The 17,786-nt window shown below is 42.9% G+C and overlaps 1 protein-coding gene across 1 annotated transcript in view; it reads right to left on the bottom strand.

Annotated features, from left to right (window-relative positions):
- LOC6726808 (ras-like protein family member 10B) overlaps positions 1-17,786 on the bottom strand; it is a 38,938-nt gene that overhangs the window by 5,577 nt on the left and 15,575 nt on the right. The window contains 2 exon segments of the mRNA XM_044923240.1: positions 3,986-4,108; positions 9,999-10,531. Of these exon segments, the coding sequence (XP_044779175.1) occupies positions 3,986-4,108; positions 9,999-10,352 (477 nt within the window). The 5' untranslated portion in view covers positions 10,353-10,531.

Genomic DNA, 17,786 nt, shown 5'->3' with positions numbered 1-17,786 from the left:
TGCTCATTTGGCAAGAATTTAAAATCCCTGAAGTCAATGCCCGTTAGCCTATTTTTCAGGCACATCAGTGTGCACCACCAGTGCCAACCCTTGGATTCCATAACCCAATTCCCGACCCCTTGCACGGACGAACAGCTTGTGGGTCCGCATTCCTTGGCGCCTTTGCGTCTGGTCCTTTGGCTTGTCAGCTCCTCAGCTCTTCAGCTCCCCAGCTCCTTGGTTCTTACCCCTCGCAACCTTCTGGGCACGGGTGTGGTGTCACTCCGGCTGGCAGACAGACAGTCAGACAGACGCCACTCCCGTCGGGCAGTAACTTAGCTAGATTTACGTTTTTGATTAAATTTCATTTAATTTGCGCTTCCTTCGCTCCTCGGTGGGTCCATTGTGATTATTGTTGCTTTGTTAATTAACGGGCTGCTTCGGGAGCTGGCTTGAAATGCGAGCAGCTCCTTAGCCAGGATTCTCGACGTCTGCTGCCGGCCCAGTTGTAATTGCTGTAACTGCTGTAATTGCCGCCCTCTTGGATTCGATCCACGATGGATAGATGGATGGATGGGTCACATGAGGGACTTGGAGGGCATCGAGCCCTCCAATAAGCTCCATCTCCCGTCTGGCTGGCGACCTGTTTGCCTCCTGGTTCTTATCAGTCTGAATATCTGGGTCAGCAGGTTCGATTGATTTTTTTAGTTATTAACTCCAACCCCAAAAGTTCAATAAGGGAGTAGCTAGGTAATGAGTTCGATAACTGAATGGGCTAGATCGATTCTATACCATTGAATGACACTCACATAAAACTATCTAGAAATCATATAATCTATGCATGTAATATAGATAGTTGAACAAACGAGATTGTGGCTAAAGATAGCTTTGCTAATAAGCATAAATTATTAATATCACAGTTCCTATCCCTAAACTAAATAGATACTAACTTAATTTTTGTTATATCCTGGCTAATTGAATTTTAAAAAATCTCCCTAATATTATTATTATTATCCTGCTCGATTCTAGTCTTTAGAATTTAGTGTAGTGCCATCGGTGATTTCGAGTTGACCAAAATTGAAAGCTGTAGAAACCATATAAAGGCAAGGATTTCCTAATAAGCTCATCAACAGTCTCAGCGTGCCACGGACTGTATATTAACTTTAATATCGTGCTCTATAATTTGTCAAGTGTGATTTACTTTGTGAGAGGTTTGGTACTCCCCCCGCCCATTAATTCCCATAGGCCTGTTAGCCATCTTCCCCAGATTGTCATTTGAAGTGTGGCTCTGAGCAGCGAAGGGAACAATGACCAACCAAATGGCCTCCACTTCGCACAGCCACACAGAGCCAGAAGCAGAAGCAGGAAGAAAAACACCTGTTCTCCCCGTGGCACTGGTGAATATGAGCGAAAATCCGTTGGAAAATAAATGCTGTTTGTACAAGTGGAAACCATTAAGGTGGACTTTGAGTTATGACTGCCAGGCAGTGCACTTGACGATGAAAAATTCCGCACAATAAACAGGCGACAGCGGAGTGAAGGCTCCCAGCCTGCTCCCAATCCTGGCCAGAAAAAACCCTGTTGGCCCGCTTTTAGACAACAGTCAGCCATTTGGTCAGCACAATGGATGAACAACAAAGAGTGTAACAAAAAGGGGGGCAAAAAGCTCTGCTCGAAAACAAATTCACGCCAAAATGGACATGAATAAGTTGAAAAGCATCGAGGGGCGGCATGGGCGGCATGGCGGCATGGGCGGCGAACTGTCGAAAAGGGGGCGGTATGGTTCGCTCGGCACGTAGTTAATACGAGTATGACAATGGATGCGGTTGGCTGGCTGCCCGACGCTCGCTTGTCAACTTTTTTGCTCCGCTTGCCATTTCAATTCCTCCTCCTCCTCCCCCTGCTCACCCACGAATCTGGGGGAACTGGAGGGGATGGGTATCCATGGCGTTGCCACAGCATCCTCCCCGGGCCATATCCTTTGGCGACTTTGTCAGCCGAGCACACACTTGGCCCAGTTCTCGATTTGCTAGATCAACGACTGGCCCAAATGTATTCAACCGCGGAACAAAGCAAAGTGATGATGGCTTAACCGATGTACATAGGTACATATGCAGAATAACAGGCAATATTAACTGGATCGATATCATATGTAGAGTTCAATTCCACTAGGATTTAGGTACATTTAATTAAAGATTAAATGAACAGATAAAAGAATCATATTTAAATAATTGCCAGCTTAAGTTTTGATCTCTATTTGGTGCTCTATTTCAGTGAGCTGCTCTTCAAGGACTCACTATACTCTTTAGCAATCCCAGAGAAATCCTCTTTTTACTCGGCAGCTCGTGCTTTGCATATCATAGATGGCCCGAGGATGGAAGCCAAACAGCAACTGGCCTTGTTCGGAGTGTGTTCCATAAATATTTTATGATAGTTAAACGTGGCAGACCGATGGACAAAAACTGGTGGTGCGAGGATGTCCTGGTAGTGATATGTAAGACAGTGTGAAATCATTTTGCCCATTTTCGTTGTTCGTTTGCTATTTGTGGCGTGGCGAAACTACTCCCTAATTGCCAAAGTCCTTGGCCAAGTCATGGAGCCAAGCGAAAGGAAGTCGCAAGTATAAACTGGGAGTTGGGGCAACCCAACCTTGGGGATATTTTAAATGGCCAACTGCAATTGGCAGATAAACGGACGAAAATATTTACATAGGGCCGGTCTTTATGGCCAGCCATAATTTGGTAATATTGTTGTTCAGGGCTAATTTGGCCACAAAGTAGTTAACAATTGATAATATCCAGATATCGTCGTAACGATGCACCTGAATATACCCTCTGTTGGCTATTATTATAAATTATTCAGCCTGCCACTTTAATAGGAAAATACAGAGGGGCTTTTATATGGTCAACATCACGTGCTGGTTTCGTAATATTTTTGCATAAAAGAGAAATATTGAAAGCGTGTTGAGCCATGGAACATCCGAATTACAAAAACCATCCTGCATAAAATTTCACTGCGTTGAATAGATGAATACTGCAAGGATTCAGAGCTTTAAATTAATATTCTAACAGATAATTAAAGGTATTAATTGGAGCTTAGAAAAGTGCACTTTAATCTCTTTTAATCTGCTTCATTTTAAAATCCCTTGTAAATAAATAAAATGTGATAAATGAAATCGCATATTTTGCAGCTTATTCGTTACGCATTTCAACCTTTAAGTGTTATGAAAAAAATCCGTAGCATAGACCAACTTAAGCCCACAAGATACTCTTCCGAGTTGATATCAGAAGATGAGTCATTTCCTGTTGTGGTTGCTCCATTTTGCTTTATTTTATAGTCCGAATAACTTGTACCCTATGGGTTTTGAAAAAAGTTAAGAGCCGACTGGTGCGATTTCCTTATAAACTTATGATAGAGCCCACTTATCTAGCTTTAGTTGAATATCATTCTTATAGTAAACTTCTATATTATCCTCCCAAGTTGTCAGCACATATTTTTCCTTTCCGATACGCCTCTTTCAATTTGCAAAAGCTCACAAAAAGTGCAGAACCTCATCTAACAAGTTAAAATGTGGTTGTAAACTGTTGGCCAAGTAACTAAAGGTGCCAGCTCGAGTCTAGACAACACTGACAGCAGGCTGAGTCAGAAGAAAACATCCTCGCAGAAGGACTAAAATTATCCTCAGGTTAATATTTCCAGTAGGCGAGGAAAGGCGCAGGATTGCAGTAGGTGTAGGCTGTGGGTCTGTGTGGCAATTTAGATTATTTAGCAATTTATTATGGCCTTGGGGAGCATTTTCTAATATATCAGCAGCATGAAATTTACCGGAAAATTGCATAAAAATAGTTTGTACATATTTTTAGAAAACGCCTCACCACAGCCACGCTGTGACAGTGGAGAAACTTTTAACTGAATTATGGAAAGTTGGAAATTGCGGCAAGGGCTGTGGCTGGGAGGATGGATTTATGGCAGATCCGGGCCAGCCAGGTGGCAGGTGCTAACTCACCTGGGGAGGAACGTCCAGTACCATCAGCTCACGTATGCAGGTGTCGCAGACCAGACAGTTTTTGTAGATCTTGCGATGAGTTGTCGTCTGATGAGTCCTGGGAAAGTCATGGTAGAAAAATTGCTGTAAGCAAGCACGAAAGAGCGGAGTCAGTTAGGTATTATTAATGATAAATTATAAATATTAAATATTAAATTATATTAAAATATTGTTTCCATTGCCAAATCCTTTGACTCCATAAAAGCACTCTGCCGCAGTGAAAACCAAACTAATATTTTCCAATTTCCTTTGCAGTGCACACGATTCTTGCTTTTATGCTTTCTTTGCCGAGCCAACATTTTAAATGTGCGCTCAGAGCTTTTGCATGAGGTCCTTTGGCCGGCCAAACTCACAAAAACAGCCACACATTTTTCATGGACATTTTTAGCTTATTAAAATTGTAAGCGCTTAAATGTATGCTTTGGATTTTACGTTCCCCATGTAATCATAAAAAGTACTTAAAATGGCAAACAAACTGCACACGAGTGTTTGGTAATGGTTATATGAGCTGTGTTTCTATCGAAGCGTTGAATTCAGCTTAGAGAAGTGTAATTAAACAAGGCTTTGGATCGGGTCAGCTAAGGATATAACTTAAATAAACAGGGAAATAATTACATTTTATTTATTTGTGAGCTGTAGACAATCGTTGTAAACTTATTAAGGGCTACAGAAAGATTATACTTTTTATTTTAGTTTATATATGTTTCAAAACTCCTATAATCTTTTTTCCTATTACAGATAAATAGTTAGGACTGGGCAGTATCGTATATTTGCCAAGGGACTAAATCAGAAAATCAATAGAAATTGGTATGGGTTTCTTGTTTATTAACCCTTCTTAACTAGTATATTTCCCGTTAATTAATTATTAATTAAATTAATTTAATAACATTGAAAACAAGTAGAATCCTTTTGTAGAGTGTTGCGACTATTTGATACCCGGTTACTCAATTCATGAACGAGCGAGAGAGACGGAGATATGCAAGCAACGAAGTGAGTGATGTAGCAAGCAGACACGAACGTGCGTCGATTCCAAAAAAGAGTATTTTATCTTACTAGACTCTAAATTTAAAAGCATTTTGCATGAACTTTGCCCCAAAGTCTTCATTCTATTGTATGTAGTTTGTAAGTTATTATAAGTCAGAAGGTTCGGAACGGACTTTTATAATCGGAAAAGAATATAAATATAATGTGCCTTTCTGTTTTAATTATAAAGTGTTATATTTCAACATACGTGAGTATATGGTCATTAGCTGTAAATAAACATTGGATTGTCTTAATCAGTTGATTTTTCATGCTGAACTTTCAATCAAATTCACGATATGCCCAACTTTCGCTTTAATTTGTCTATATATTTAGAGATATCTAATGCTGAGTGTCGCCAGCTCTTTTAAGCCTCAGTAAGGAGCCATAACTCCAATCCAAAGCTCATAACGCACACGCGCGACTATTTCGGATTTCGCTTGGCGCCGTTGTGGTAATGACCCTCTTAACCCGCGGCCTTTTCTTTTACTAACTCCCTTATTGGGCCTTTACTCTGGGATTCGGAATTGGGATGGCGAATCGCAGAGTCTTAAAAATAAAGCTGAGGCCATCGGACACATAAAATACAGTTTGTAAAAAGACGTTTGATAATGAAAGCGTGGAAATGTCACAATGAGGAAGTGGGTCTGGGATGTTTGCGACTGTGGTCGGTTGGATGTGATTGCGGGATTAAGGGGTATCAATCAGAGAACTGCAAGGGTGTCATTTTTTGACACCCAACAATTTTGGGTGCGGGTGCCATCCAATTGAGTATAATAATTGTTAATTGATTATACAAATGTGTAAAATAATGAAAATAATAATAAAAATATTCTGTGAATAACGGTGCATCAAAAGGCAAAAACATGTGCACGACCTTTTTTTGGGAGTGTTCCCTTTCACCCTTCATTTCTTAGACCGTCACGCTTCCATCAAAGTTCTATTCTAGTGTCTTTGCTTTCACCCACATTTTATGCATACAGAAAATGACCTGCGGCCGATCGTTACTTGTGTGTCGTTCACCCAAAGGGTTATTGCGCAACAGGCACCCGGGGGTTTTTTTTGCTTGTACCATAAAACACCAGGGTGGCAAAACAATCAGATATTTTTTATTGGCACAAGTAGAGTGTCAAAAACACCCGGGTGCCTAGACACCCAGCGGTTAGCTTGTCCACTTAGAGTGCCAGTGGCTTGCTGCAGTTCTCTGGTATTAATGCATGAGCAGGATGAGTGTCAGGCTCAAAGGATATTTAACGCATGATTGCACCTCAAAAAGTCAAAGAATAGATTGAAGTTCATAGGTTTCTTGAAAACCATCGATTGATCAACATATGAAATGTGTTTCTCAGTGTTCCTGCTCGAGGCATGGCTAATACGAAAGTCAAGCAAAAGGGAGCGATTCTCACTCGCTCCTTTAATAAAAATGCAAATTCCCTGCTGCCAATCAGCGCACCCATTGTTGTCGCTGCAATGAAATCAGATGCAATTTATGCGCACTATATTCAATTACGGCCACCAAAAAGGAAGCGGCAAGGCAGCAAAGTAGCGAAGTAGCAAGGCCACCGGAAGCGGAAGTGGCCGCATTGGGAGAAAGAGAGCGAAGATGCCAACGCTGGCTGGCCTACAAGGGGAATGACTTTGGCGCACTCTTTTTCAAATCACACGCTGCACAGACACAGGCTCTTCCCCACACTGAACTCGGGGGCGGGGGCGTGGCAAAGGGGTCAGACATCGATTCGCATCGCGTCGCTTTTATGTGTCAACGTCGCATATCATTGAGTTTTATTTTTATTGAACTGGTAATTGAATAAGAAATGACATTGATGGTCGGCTGGCTCCGTGGTCTGCAGGTCCCGTTTCCATGTCCCAGTTTTGAGCTCCGTGCTCCGTGCTTCGTATTCCGTGCTCCATGCACCTTACCCCAAACTGCTGAGGTCGTTGGGGCCTCGTAGCTTTGCGCCTCTTTATGCTCCTTGCTCTGGCTGCCCCATAAAAAGCGGTACATTATCTGCCACATAAATAAGCTCGCCGGGGATCCGAGCTGCTTTTCTAAATGTACCCTAATAGATATTCATGGCGCACGCTTTATTGATATGATGCACTGCGTTTTATTTCTCCCTTTTATCTGCTGGAATTAGCCAACTTTATTTGAAAATTTGGAAATTTATTTGAAAATTCACGTAACCCAGGGAGAAACATAGGTTCTTGTACTTTCAAACACTAAATTGAATATATAAGTATATACAATATAAATAAGCAACAATGCGTGTATTTTTAATTAAGGTTATGATTATACAGGGAATTATATGCTGAGGACCTTTGAAATTTATTTAATTTGAAAGGTACCGGAATGTACCGATTTGGTTTATCCTGTTGTAAAAATTATGTTATTTGATTTCGCATTTCTGTTTTTACGCGACTATTACATTACCGCGTCTATAAACATTTCGGATGCCTGGTGTGCGGGAATCACATCTTCTCGCTCCGAAAAGGATTCCCTTGGCCAGCTTGACCGCAAACAGCCATTAAACAGGACGTAATTGATTTCGCAGTGCTTAAAATGCCATAAAAATGCACAAATCTCGCATTACAAGCAATAAAAGCCGCCCAACGGGAATCGAGTAAGCAGTTCGACCGCTGGTTTCGGAAAACTGTGGGGGTTTCCTGGGTTTCCCAGGCAAGCGATCCTAAAAGCTAATGCATACACGCTGCTCTTTCAATCGCATTCGTGGAAATTAAACGCAGCTATATAGCACATGCATGGAAAATAATGGAATAGTCGACCGCGCAGCGGGAAAAGCGGGAAAGCGGAAAGCAAATGGCAAAGCGGCCAACTCGCAACTGCCAACTGCAGTTAATTGAATTTGCCAAGCGAGAGGTGAAAAGCGGGGGCGTGGAGGTCGTCAGTGGGCGGAAAATAGACCGTTTTCCACAACGAGGCTAATACTCTTTTTGCCAACAAAAATTCCAAAAGTATGCCAAAAACCTAGTGGCTGCAAAAAAATTACATTTTATAAAACTTAAGTATTCAATATTTTGAAATATGTTGCTTTAACCTTTTTTTTTTTAAATATACTTCCAAAAGAGTATTCACTGACAGTGGGAAATTCGATGCATTCCTAGTTATTTATCAAAACAAAGTGTTTTTGGGAAGGGTAATCATCGAGACTGGCACTTAGCAAAAGGTAAACAGAATCGAATTTATTTTACTTTGTCTGGGTTAAATTGAAAAACTTGTTGTTTACTGTTGCTGCTTAATTAAACTCGAATCAAATGAATGTTTAATTTTTTGTTTAGTACATTTAATTAAAATTGTCAGAAGGCTTAAAACTGTTTATAAATTTCTTTGTTTAGTAGCCAAACTATCTTAAAACATTTATTAATCGTGGAATAGAACAGAATACAAGAATAAAGGGAGAATAACGCGTTTCCGCTCTATAAAGTATTTGTATTCTAAATCAGGATCTTTTCCCTAGTCCGTATGAATGTCGTATCTCGGAAATTATTGATATATGAAGTAGAAACTGAGATTGGGACAATGAAAGGCATTCGGTATTGTGTAAATACTATTTTGTTAAAAGTTATTAAAGGTTTATTGGGAACAGCCTTCTCCTTGTTTTAAAGGGAAGCATTTAATTTCTGCTTGCTACATAACTCGTTTTGCTACATAGCTAAGTGACGGATAGCTAATAGTCATAGCACTCCACTATAGCGTGGAATAAATAAAATACTTTTTTTGTTTTAAAAGAAACTAAATAAATGTTTTAATTTATCAGTACAGCAACTTAATTGTGAAATGAACAGTTCTTGATTAAATTTGTTAGTTAAGTTAACAGATAAATTCTAGTGACTTTGACTTTTCCTAACTTAGAATATACAGTGACCACTATTGCTGATGGACTCGGCCACAGCAGGCAGGCAGGCCTCCACGGTGAGCACATGTGAGGCATTCAAGCTCTGTGCCTTGCCATTGTCTAATTACAAAAGATAAACCACAAAAGATACGATGCGAAGCGCAAATCAAATTAACGGGGCTCCCACACGCACACAAATGCAATTAGCGGATCGGGAGGGGGAGGAGGTGAGCTGGGAAGGATGTGGGTCCTGGATGGAGGTGGCTGTGGGACCTATGCACAGTGTAGGTAGATGGTGCGCTAAACACCGTCGATGAGGGCCAGCTGTCGTGGGATGGTCTATTAAAAAGTTTGCCCCTAAACTTTTCAGCTTTCAGCTTTCCACGGGGTCGCCCGTGGCCCATTAATAATTTAAGTCCAAGTTGGGGCATCAAAAGTGCAGCGCTTGCATCCTGTGCATCCCCCGCACACCCCACGCCCTTTAACGTTTTGTGCGCATTGGGGCAACTTTAATCGGGAATTGTGTTAATTGAAAATGCAATTTATTATGGAGCAACTGATTAATGCGAGCGGTCAACAAGGACGCCTTCAATGGGTCGTTGATTGAATCGGATTGCATACCAACGTTTTAATTGCTTTCAGCACTGAGTCGCACTTAGCAAACATTTAAATTATCATTGGCAAATTCCGTATTAATTACATCAGACGGCTGTGGTAAATGGATTTTATATTATGTGGATATATATTAGCTCTGACAACTATTGAATTAAGGAAAAACAATAACTTTTGGGTTTTAAATAATGTCTGCACGCAAATCTTCGCCTAGTTGTAAATCGCAGAATGGTTTATTTATTTATGTATTTCTTAGAATATAGCTTAATCGTACCACGACCAATTATGCGACTTACGCACTGCAAGCTGCAAGGCCTTGAGAAGTGTCAAGTGTGAACACCCTATCAAGCAGTTAAGAGCTATCATTTAGGATTATCTTTACCCCAAGGAACTTGTAGCTTTTTCTACGTCCGAAGGACATTAATTCTCCATAGAAACTATATATATGACCGATTTTTCAATATTTTCAGTATTGTATTTGGACTCACCTGTAGTATGCTTGTTTTGCCGACCCCAGTAGCCCCCAAAAACGCGGCTTTAAGGGGGCCCTGCAGCCATGGCGGCTCCGCACCACCCTCCAGAGTGATGCGCTATGCCGAGATGCACTTGTTCTGTATGTGGAGCTCCATTTCGATTGAGATCTTTGTTGTGGGGGCTGTGGCTGTGGTGGCTGCGATGGCGGTGGCTTTGGCTTTTGATCCTTTGGCTCCTGCGGCTGCTGCTGCTCCTGTTTTGATATTGCCTGCTGCTGTCCTCGCACTATCACCGACATAATCAACGCTTCGTGTGCTTCCGATCAACAGTTTCTTAGAGTTGGTTGGCGATATAGTACTACTCCACATTATATTGTTGTTGTAATTGCTAATGGTGTTATTGTTATTCTTCTGCTTAAACGACGCCAGCTTGCCGGATTTATTGGATCTTTTGGGATGTAAGGACACGGTTTGGGTGGAAGCGAAGCCAGCAGGTTTGAAATTATATTGCAGTTTTGTGATAGTGCTAGATGGTTCGTTTGTGTTTTCTGAAAAAGCAGAACATGCATAAAATTGGTTAGTATCTATAAACTGATTAAACGATTATTCATTTGACTCCTATCTCCAGCATAGCCATTATCCGCAGGACATCAATTTTGAGTGGATGAATCGCAGGATGGGTCGTAAAATTATAATTTAAGTGGTGTTCTCAAGCTATCTGACAGCTACACAGAAATGAAAACAAATCAATGGCACAAAATAAATTGGAAAAGTGACGGAAAAAAATCGCACAATGATTTCGTGGCAATCAGCTCGAATTCGGCCGACTAAATTTATTGAGTCGCCAGCGGATATTGCACATTGATTTCAGTTTAATAACATAAATATTGTTTGGGCCCCCGCCCATCGCCTCCTTCTCGTTCTTTTTTTTTGTATTTTGCGTGTTTCTCCTTGGGGTCTCTTTGCATTGCCAATAATAAATTTCAAATTTCACATTTCACTTCCGCTGCACAACGGAAGTTGATTTCTGGCTCTCGCTTCTGCCAAGGGCGCCAATTCGTACTGCCTATATTTTGGAAAACGAGGATAACGGCAAGTGGGGCGTGAAAAATGTTTTCCAATTCTGTTCTCTGTCCGCAGTATTTTTTTTCGTTTAGGGTGGACCGCTTGTAAATTACACGAGAACAGATTTATAATTGGAAAAGTTTGGAGTTTTGCGTTTTGCACGCTTGTTAAAGTCAGTTTAAGTCGCAGAGAAGCCGCGCTGTGCTTTTAATCAGCCACAGCATTTTGCGCCTACTCTTAATTAGTTAGACATCTGCCAACAGCTTCATCCATCATCCATCATCACTAGGAGCAGGGAAACTTAATAAATTTAATAACCACAAAATATGCCCGCAGCGATGTGTGTGGTGCCAGGGTGCTAAAAATGCCAGACAGCCCTAGCCATCGCCATCGCATCCGTGGCGTATTTATAGCCCACATCTCCATAAGAATCAGCATCAGGCTCCGCATCCGTATTCGCATCCGCCTAACGCCCACATCCTTCGTCGGATCCCTTTCTAGTCAGTCACCTTTCCCAAAACCATGCGTCATCGAGGCGACGCCCACAACTAACTGGAGCCGTATTGTGGATTGTTGTGGGGATGCCAGGATGCCGGGATGCCGGGATGCCAGGAGCACGGATGCCGAGCCGGCTGATTTGATTTGATCAGATATGATTGAGAGCGTCTTAAGCGGCGCCCACACAAGCAGACCGTCGCTTAGAAGCGTTTTCGAGGCTGAGCACTGTGAGTCGAATGGTTGATACCCTATGTGCAATTCAGAGTATATCTCTATGGATTTAAATTGTCTAAATATTGCAGGTTGGTGCTGTGTCCCACTCAACTGTCAGTAATTCAAGCCCACTACTACCCATTAGTGAAATGGTGCCCTCGTTCAAAGTTATGTACATACATGTATTTAAAATGGTCTTACTTCCTTTAAAATGGTTATTCTTTTAAAAAAAAATCGACGAAAACAAAGTGACTCATATAGATATCAAAAACAAAATGGATTTAATAACACGTAATCTTAAATAAATATAGGAGTAACAGGGGGTCTTGTTATTATTATATTCTTAAAGATTCTTTTTTTGGGGAATTTAAGATGCTAAAATACCATTTCAATGCCTCGAAGGTTGGGGAAAGCGTTGATGGCCTTGGAGGGGCCACACGGATTCGAGATTCCCTGAACTAGTTGTGTATTTGCATATTCCTCGTGAATAGGAAAGTTATTTTGCCATCGAACCACCGATTCATGATGGCAGCCCTGCAGGCTAGCACTTTGATTAGATTCTGGAGGCCGGAGTAAATTTAATTTGGAAAACAACACATTGGCCGGGCATGTTATGGCACTCGGAGCAGAGTGGGTTGCCTTTTGTCTCCGATCTCAAGACCCAATTCATACGCCCCGTGGCCCAGTTGATTGATACGCTCTCGGCGAGCGTCGAAGTACGTAAACAAGTGCCTTGGGCTGAGGTGGTTGTGTAGGCCGAGGTGAGTGGGCGTGGCGTGGCCCGGAGACACAAATCCTGGCAATTGAAAACTTTCCACTTTTGGCAACACTCCAAGGCTCTGGCCACGTCCTCATCCCTATCTTCATCCTCAGTCGCGGTTACGAAGCCAGACAATTGTAGCCCAGTTATTGTGTATATATTCGAGCTGTGTGTAACGTAATGCTTTTAGCCTTCCTCCCACTCGAAAATTTCCTGCGGTCTTTGTGCCGACAGGCTCTCGCAACCTGTTCACCCCGAGTTTTCCGACTTTTCCGATTCCGAGTCCGAGTTCGACTTCCGACCATTTGAGGCAGTCCGCCCCGGCTTTGTTTTAAGCCCCACCTCGTCTTTTGTGCACAGAGCTTTTTATGCGACGTGCCACTAAAATTTTATAGGTTTATTTATTGTTTGCACAGCTACTTGCTACAGTTGTTTCTCGACCAGCTTTTCTCCTTCCCCCTTAAATGCACTGAATCAAGCGTTAACGGCAGACAATCAATTACAAATTCTAGCCAATTTAAAGACGGCCTTTTAGTCTCAGCTGCTCAGTAAGTCCCCTAGTTGGATAAAACGAATAATAAAAGTAAAGGGACTGCGAAAGGAACTACCCTTGGATCCCTTTCCTCTAACTAGTTGGGGCAACATCCTGCAGCATTTTACGACTAGAAAACTGAACCTGCAGAAGACGGGGGCCACCAAGGACGTGTAAATCTGCATATGAGGATGTGTCCCGTCGACAGGCGGAAATGAAATGCAGGTAGCGAATGACAGCTCTAGGCGGATATTGATTTTGGTGTGTGTTCGCGAACTGGAAACGTTTTCCCACATTTCGGCTCACAAAAATGCGAGAATGAGCTGCTCATTGGATATCTAGGAGCTTTCATCTGTTTATAAGACAGCTGTACCTCTAATTGGGGCTACAGTCTGCCATCCGAAAAGGGACACTAATGGATTGCCACCCCTTTCTTAATTAAAAGCATGGTCTTCGCTCCTGCCATTGGTTACCTAATCCATTCAAAACTAGCTAAACAAAGCAATTTGCGCCCTAAGCTCCGACATTAATTCAAATTATGACGAGAATAAAGCTAAGCAGGACGTTTAATCAAAACGCTTAAGTGAATCTCCAGGAAGGGACGCTGGAGATGGGTCCAAAGCGATGACTCGACTCCCTGGAAAGGCACTACGCCTTATGTCATTTGCATTTTAAGTACGGCGCTCCAATCCCGCCTCCTTTATCACGTTCCACCCTGGCAGCTAAACGCAAGTTTCAGTGCGTATTTCATACAAGCTAATTTTTTTACGATTATATGCGCTTAATAAACGCCATCGCCCGTGGAGCTGCGATGAGGGATGCCAAGGAATCTGAGCCCGGAGACTCAGCATCTGGGTCCCATCCTCGTCCCCCCCTCCACATCCTTGATCCCCCGTCACGTGCTGTGCCGACTGCTTAACGGGGCAACATCTAAGCCAGCGCAGCGGAAACGATGGCAGCGCCATCATCACCAACACCACCACCAAAGCGCACAGCGCAGCGGAAGTTCATTCACACACACGCACACCCGCACACATGCATACATGCTGGGGGCAAGAAAGGCAGAAGTGGAAGCTCCCTGGACTCGGATTTCTCCTTTGTTAAGTGTGTCCACACGGGCTAACAGGGATTCCCCGACGCGAATTCCAATGAGATCATGTCGCACATCAATAAGGTCAAGTTGAAACTATAATCGATGGGTTTTAATATTTTAAAGTATTTATGTATTATTTAGAAATCTAATCTGCAGATTGATATAGTCTGCATATGATTACATAACTATATAGAGCTAGGAAAGGTTTCGTCATTTACAAGTGGTTCAAATTGAGGTCAAAAGTACTCATCCAATCTAATCAGTTAGGGGTACTATTTTGAAGTGTTACTAAACGAAATATTCAACTGATGTTACTTTTCGAATATTTAAAAATTTGTCTAATTAACTGAGTATGAATATGAGTATGTAGGTTTTTTATATGTTCCTTACATCCTTACCGTTTTATAGGGTTCAGAATAGTAATATCCTTTTGCTGTAAAACCAGAAAATTAGTTAGGTAGAATAGTTTGCATGAGCACGACTTCCTCTGTGATAGCTACAAGACCAATTTACTCCCTTTAAACATATAATGTATACTTTCTTTTTAGTTGCACTTTCCCCTTCTTTGTGGATGTTTCGTAATCAGGATGTAAGTTCCTTCTAAATATCAACTACTACTTGAGTGTCTTTGAACAGCAGATGCCTGGGAGACCTGCCCTTCTACCCTGATTTCCTGCTCATTGTCATTTATGGCGTAAACATGGTGTGTACTTTCTGTGTCTCATCCTGGATCCGTATTCGTCGCTGCCTCAGTGGAACACTCCGGCAGTGTCAATGTGTTTGGATTTTGCTGATTTCGGCTGCACGTGTAATAAGAGCTCTTCGCATTCGAATCTGCATATTTGCCAGTCGGTTTGGCTGTGTGGCAACTAAAGTTTTCCGCCGTTTGACTGCCTTTGCATACATTTATCCTGGCGTCCTTGTCAGGTGGCTCCTGTCGCCGTAAGAGCGCGTTTTGAGTGTTCGGCAAATATGCGAGTGCTTGGCAGGGCTTACCGCAGCGGAGAAGTATCCACCTCCAGCCCACAATGCCACACCCATCTTGAGCTCTTCTCGGATTCATCCTACTCCCTGCCCCATTTCGGTTAGCTTCCAGTTGGCTGGGTGGGGCTGGGAGTGGGGGATTGTGAGCACTGTCCGATTCGGACTCAACTTCCGTTCGAAGTGCACCGCCAAATGGATTCGTATTCGGTTTACTTTACCACCTCCTCCACTTGATCTTGGTGCGGGCAAAAGTTTTTCAATATTTCAAGAGATTCCGTGTTTTATAAGCCAGTTTCAACCCCCCTCCCCCTCCTTCGCCAGCTGCAGCTTTATATAATTGAGTGGAAGGAAGCAGCTTTAACCGCACGAGTTAACCGTGAAGAGGCGATGGCGAGGATTTCGAGTGGAAGCCTTTCGATCCGGCATCTCAAGGTTAAGATACGATAAAATATCTCCTCTTGTTGCTGTTCGCCAAGAATGGGAATCATATTTAATTAAGCGTTTCCTTTCAAGGCATAATTATTGAAAGAAAGGCATTGAAATGTATGAAAAGTACTTAAATATATCAACACGAGTAGCCTTTTTTAAAGAATTTAATTTAATTTAACATTCAAGTTGGCCACTTCCCTGCTCTGAATCAAAAGTAAACGTCGTCAATGAGCAAGTAATAAGCATAACTTTGTTACCTGACTTTTCCCTAGAAACTGCGGATTATAATCCCAAACGACCTCACAAACGACACGATGGCAGTCCGTCCATGTTGGAGTAACCATAAGGATGCAGGAACAGCATTTGCGGATCATAAAACCAGTTCCCCGCTGCGCACCAACTGTGGATGGTCCCAAAGGATGGTGACAAGTGGGCACATGTGGACGGACGTGAGACCCGAATGAAAGGCCCAATTCTCGCCTTGGACACGCACCGGGAAAATCAATGGAAAGGTGCGCAGGTGAGCGCGGAGAGGGGAGTCAGAAGTGCGGGGTCGGCCGAAGCCAGCAGAGAATTTCCACGTTGATGAGCCGGATTCATTTCGGTTGCGTGCCAAAGTCAACGGAAGGTGCGAATTGGGGATGTCACACATCTGCAGATGGGATCGCGTGGGTGGCTGAACTTTGGAGTCCGGCCGCAAAATGGGGGGCGACAGGAAGCAATCCGAAACTTACAGTCGACATGGAGGACATCATTAGCAGGAGCAAAGGCAGCTGTCACTTGGGTCGGAAATTACGCATATCCTTTGATAAATTGTAGCGGAAAGCGAAATAATGAACTGCTTGCAAAGTTTGCGACAAACTATATCAACACTTGACGATTGTGCGTTGTGTACACCGGAATGGCAAACTTTGGTGCACAGTAGGTGAGCGTATCCTGATTTGGCCATTGCAAGGACGTAATTGGGTCAGTGCCGGTGGTAGGACTTGGACTTCGACTCACACAGATCATCCTCGGGATTAGCCTAACCGATGTGGGTTAGACGCAAGCAAGCAGGCTTGGGCTAATGTCATCAAATGACGTGTCACTCTCAATCGGGAAAGCCGAGGAAACCCGATATCCTCGCTCACATCCTTGCCCTGATAAGCGACGATATAAGGACGAGTATAAGCTTATGCAAAATTAAATCATTAAAATGCGAGTCAGATGAAATTTTCTTAAACTGTTTTGCGCACGAGTTGATGCCAAGTCACACATGCCAATGCAAACAGCGCCCACACACAAACACACACAGATACACACAGAAACGCCCAATGTCCTTAAACACACACACGCGTGCTTGTGCCTAAGTAGATATTTCATCGGATTTTCACAGCAGCTGAGATAAAAAAGCGGCGAACATCGCAGCGAGTCGGGGAAAAACCCACGGACAGCAACAAATTTAAAACGTTTTAGCTTCGAGGAGGAGTTGGGCTGGCAGGTTACCCTCGATAATGGCTGGGGTCATGTTTTGACCTGGTTGACATGAAAGCGGCGGGCAGGAGCAGGGAAAACATCGCCAGTCACATGTGTAAGAGCGTGAGACATTAAAATTAAAGGTAGCCACAGAGGAGAGAGGAAAATGCTTTGATCAACCAGGAAGTACAAAAGTCGGAACACCCTCGAAACAAGTGGGTATATACGAATATGTACCAGGAATAGCATAGGATACATAGAAACTCAAGTGTGTAGTATCATAGCATTAACCAATCGCTGTCCTTTACAAATCGATTATCATTGGTGAAACTATATTATTTAATAACTTGTGTGCATGGGCATCTTAAGTACCCTGAATCCTGGGTACCCTGCATTATTAATGGTCACACTTGGACATATTCATAAAGGAACATCGAACCGATGCGATAAACGTCTGTTTTTGGGCTCAGCTACGTTCTGAGATGTGTTTAACTTGAAGGACCCCCACTGCCGTGACATCTCATGCCCTCCCACGCCGGAGTACTTCTGCCACTGAACTTGGGGAGCAAGTGAGTGTACGTGCTCCATCCGGAAGCCCAGACATCGCAAAGCCACGAGTAGGCAGTTGAGAAATTAAATTCTAGTTACGCCCCTGGAATTTAAAAATAGCAAACAATCGGCGAATGGGTGAAGGGATGGCTTTCGGGTTGAGAAGTGGGTGGAAGCGGGTGAGGATTGGAGGCTGAAGGACGCTTGGATGCGGTTGTTGAACGT

This window comes from Drosophila simulans, chromosome 3R, assembly GCF_016746395.2.
Source record: "Drosophila simulans strain w501 chromosome 3R, Prin_Dsim_3.1, whole genome shotgun sequence".
NCBI classification, from domain to species: Eukaryota; Metazoa; Arthropoda; class Insecta; order Diptera; family Drosophilidae; genus Drosophila; species Drosophila simulans.
Note: the sequence above shows the minus strand (reverse complement) of the source record. Positions and strands in the feature narration are given on the sequence as shown.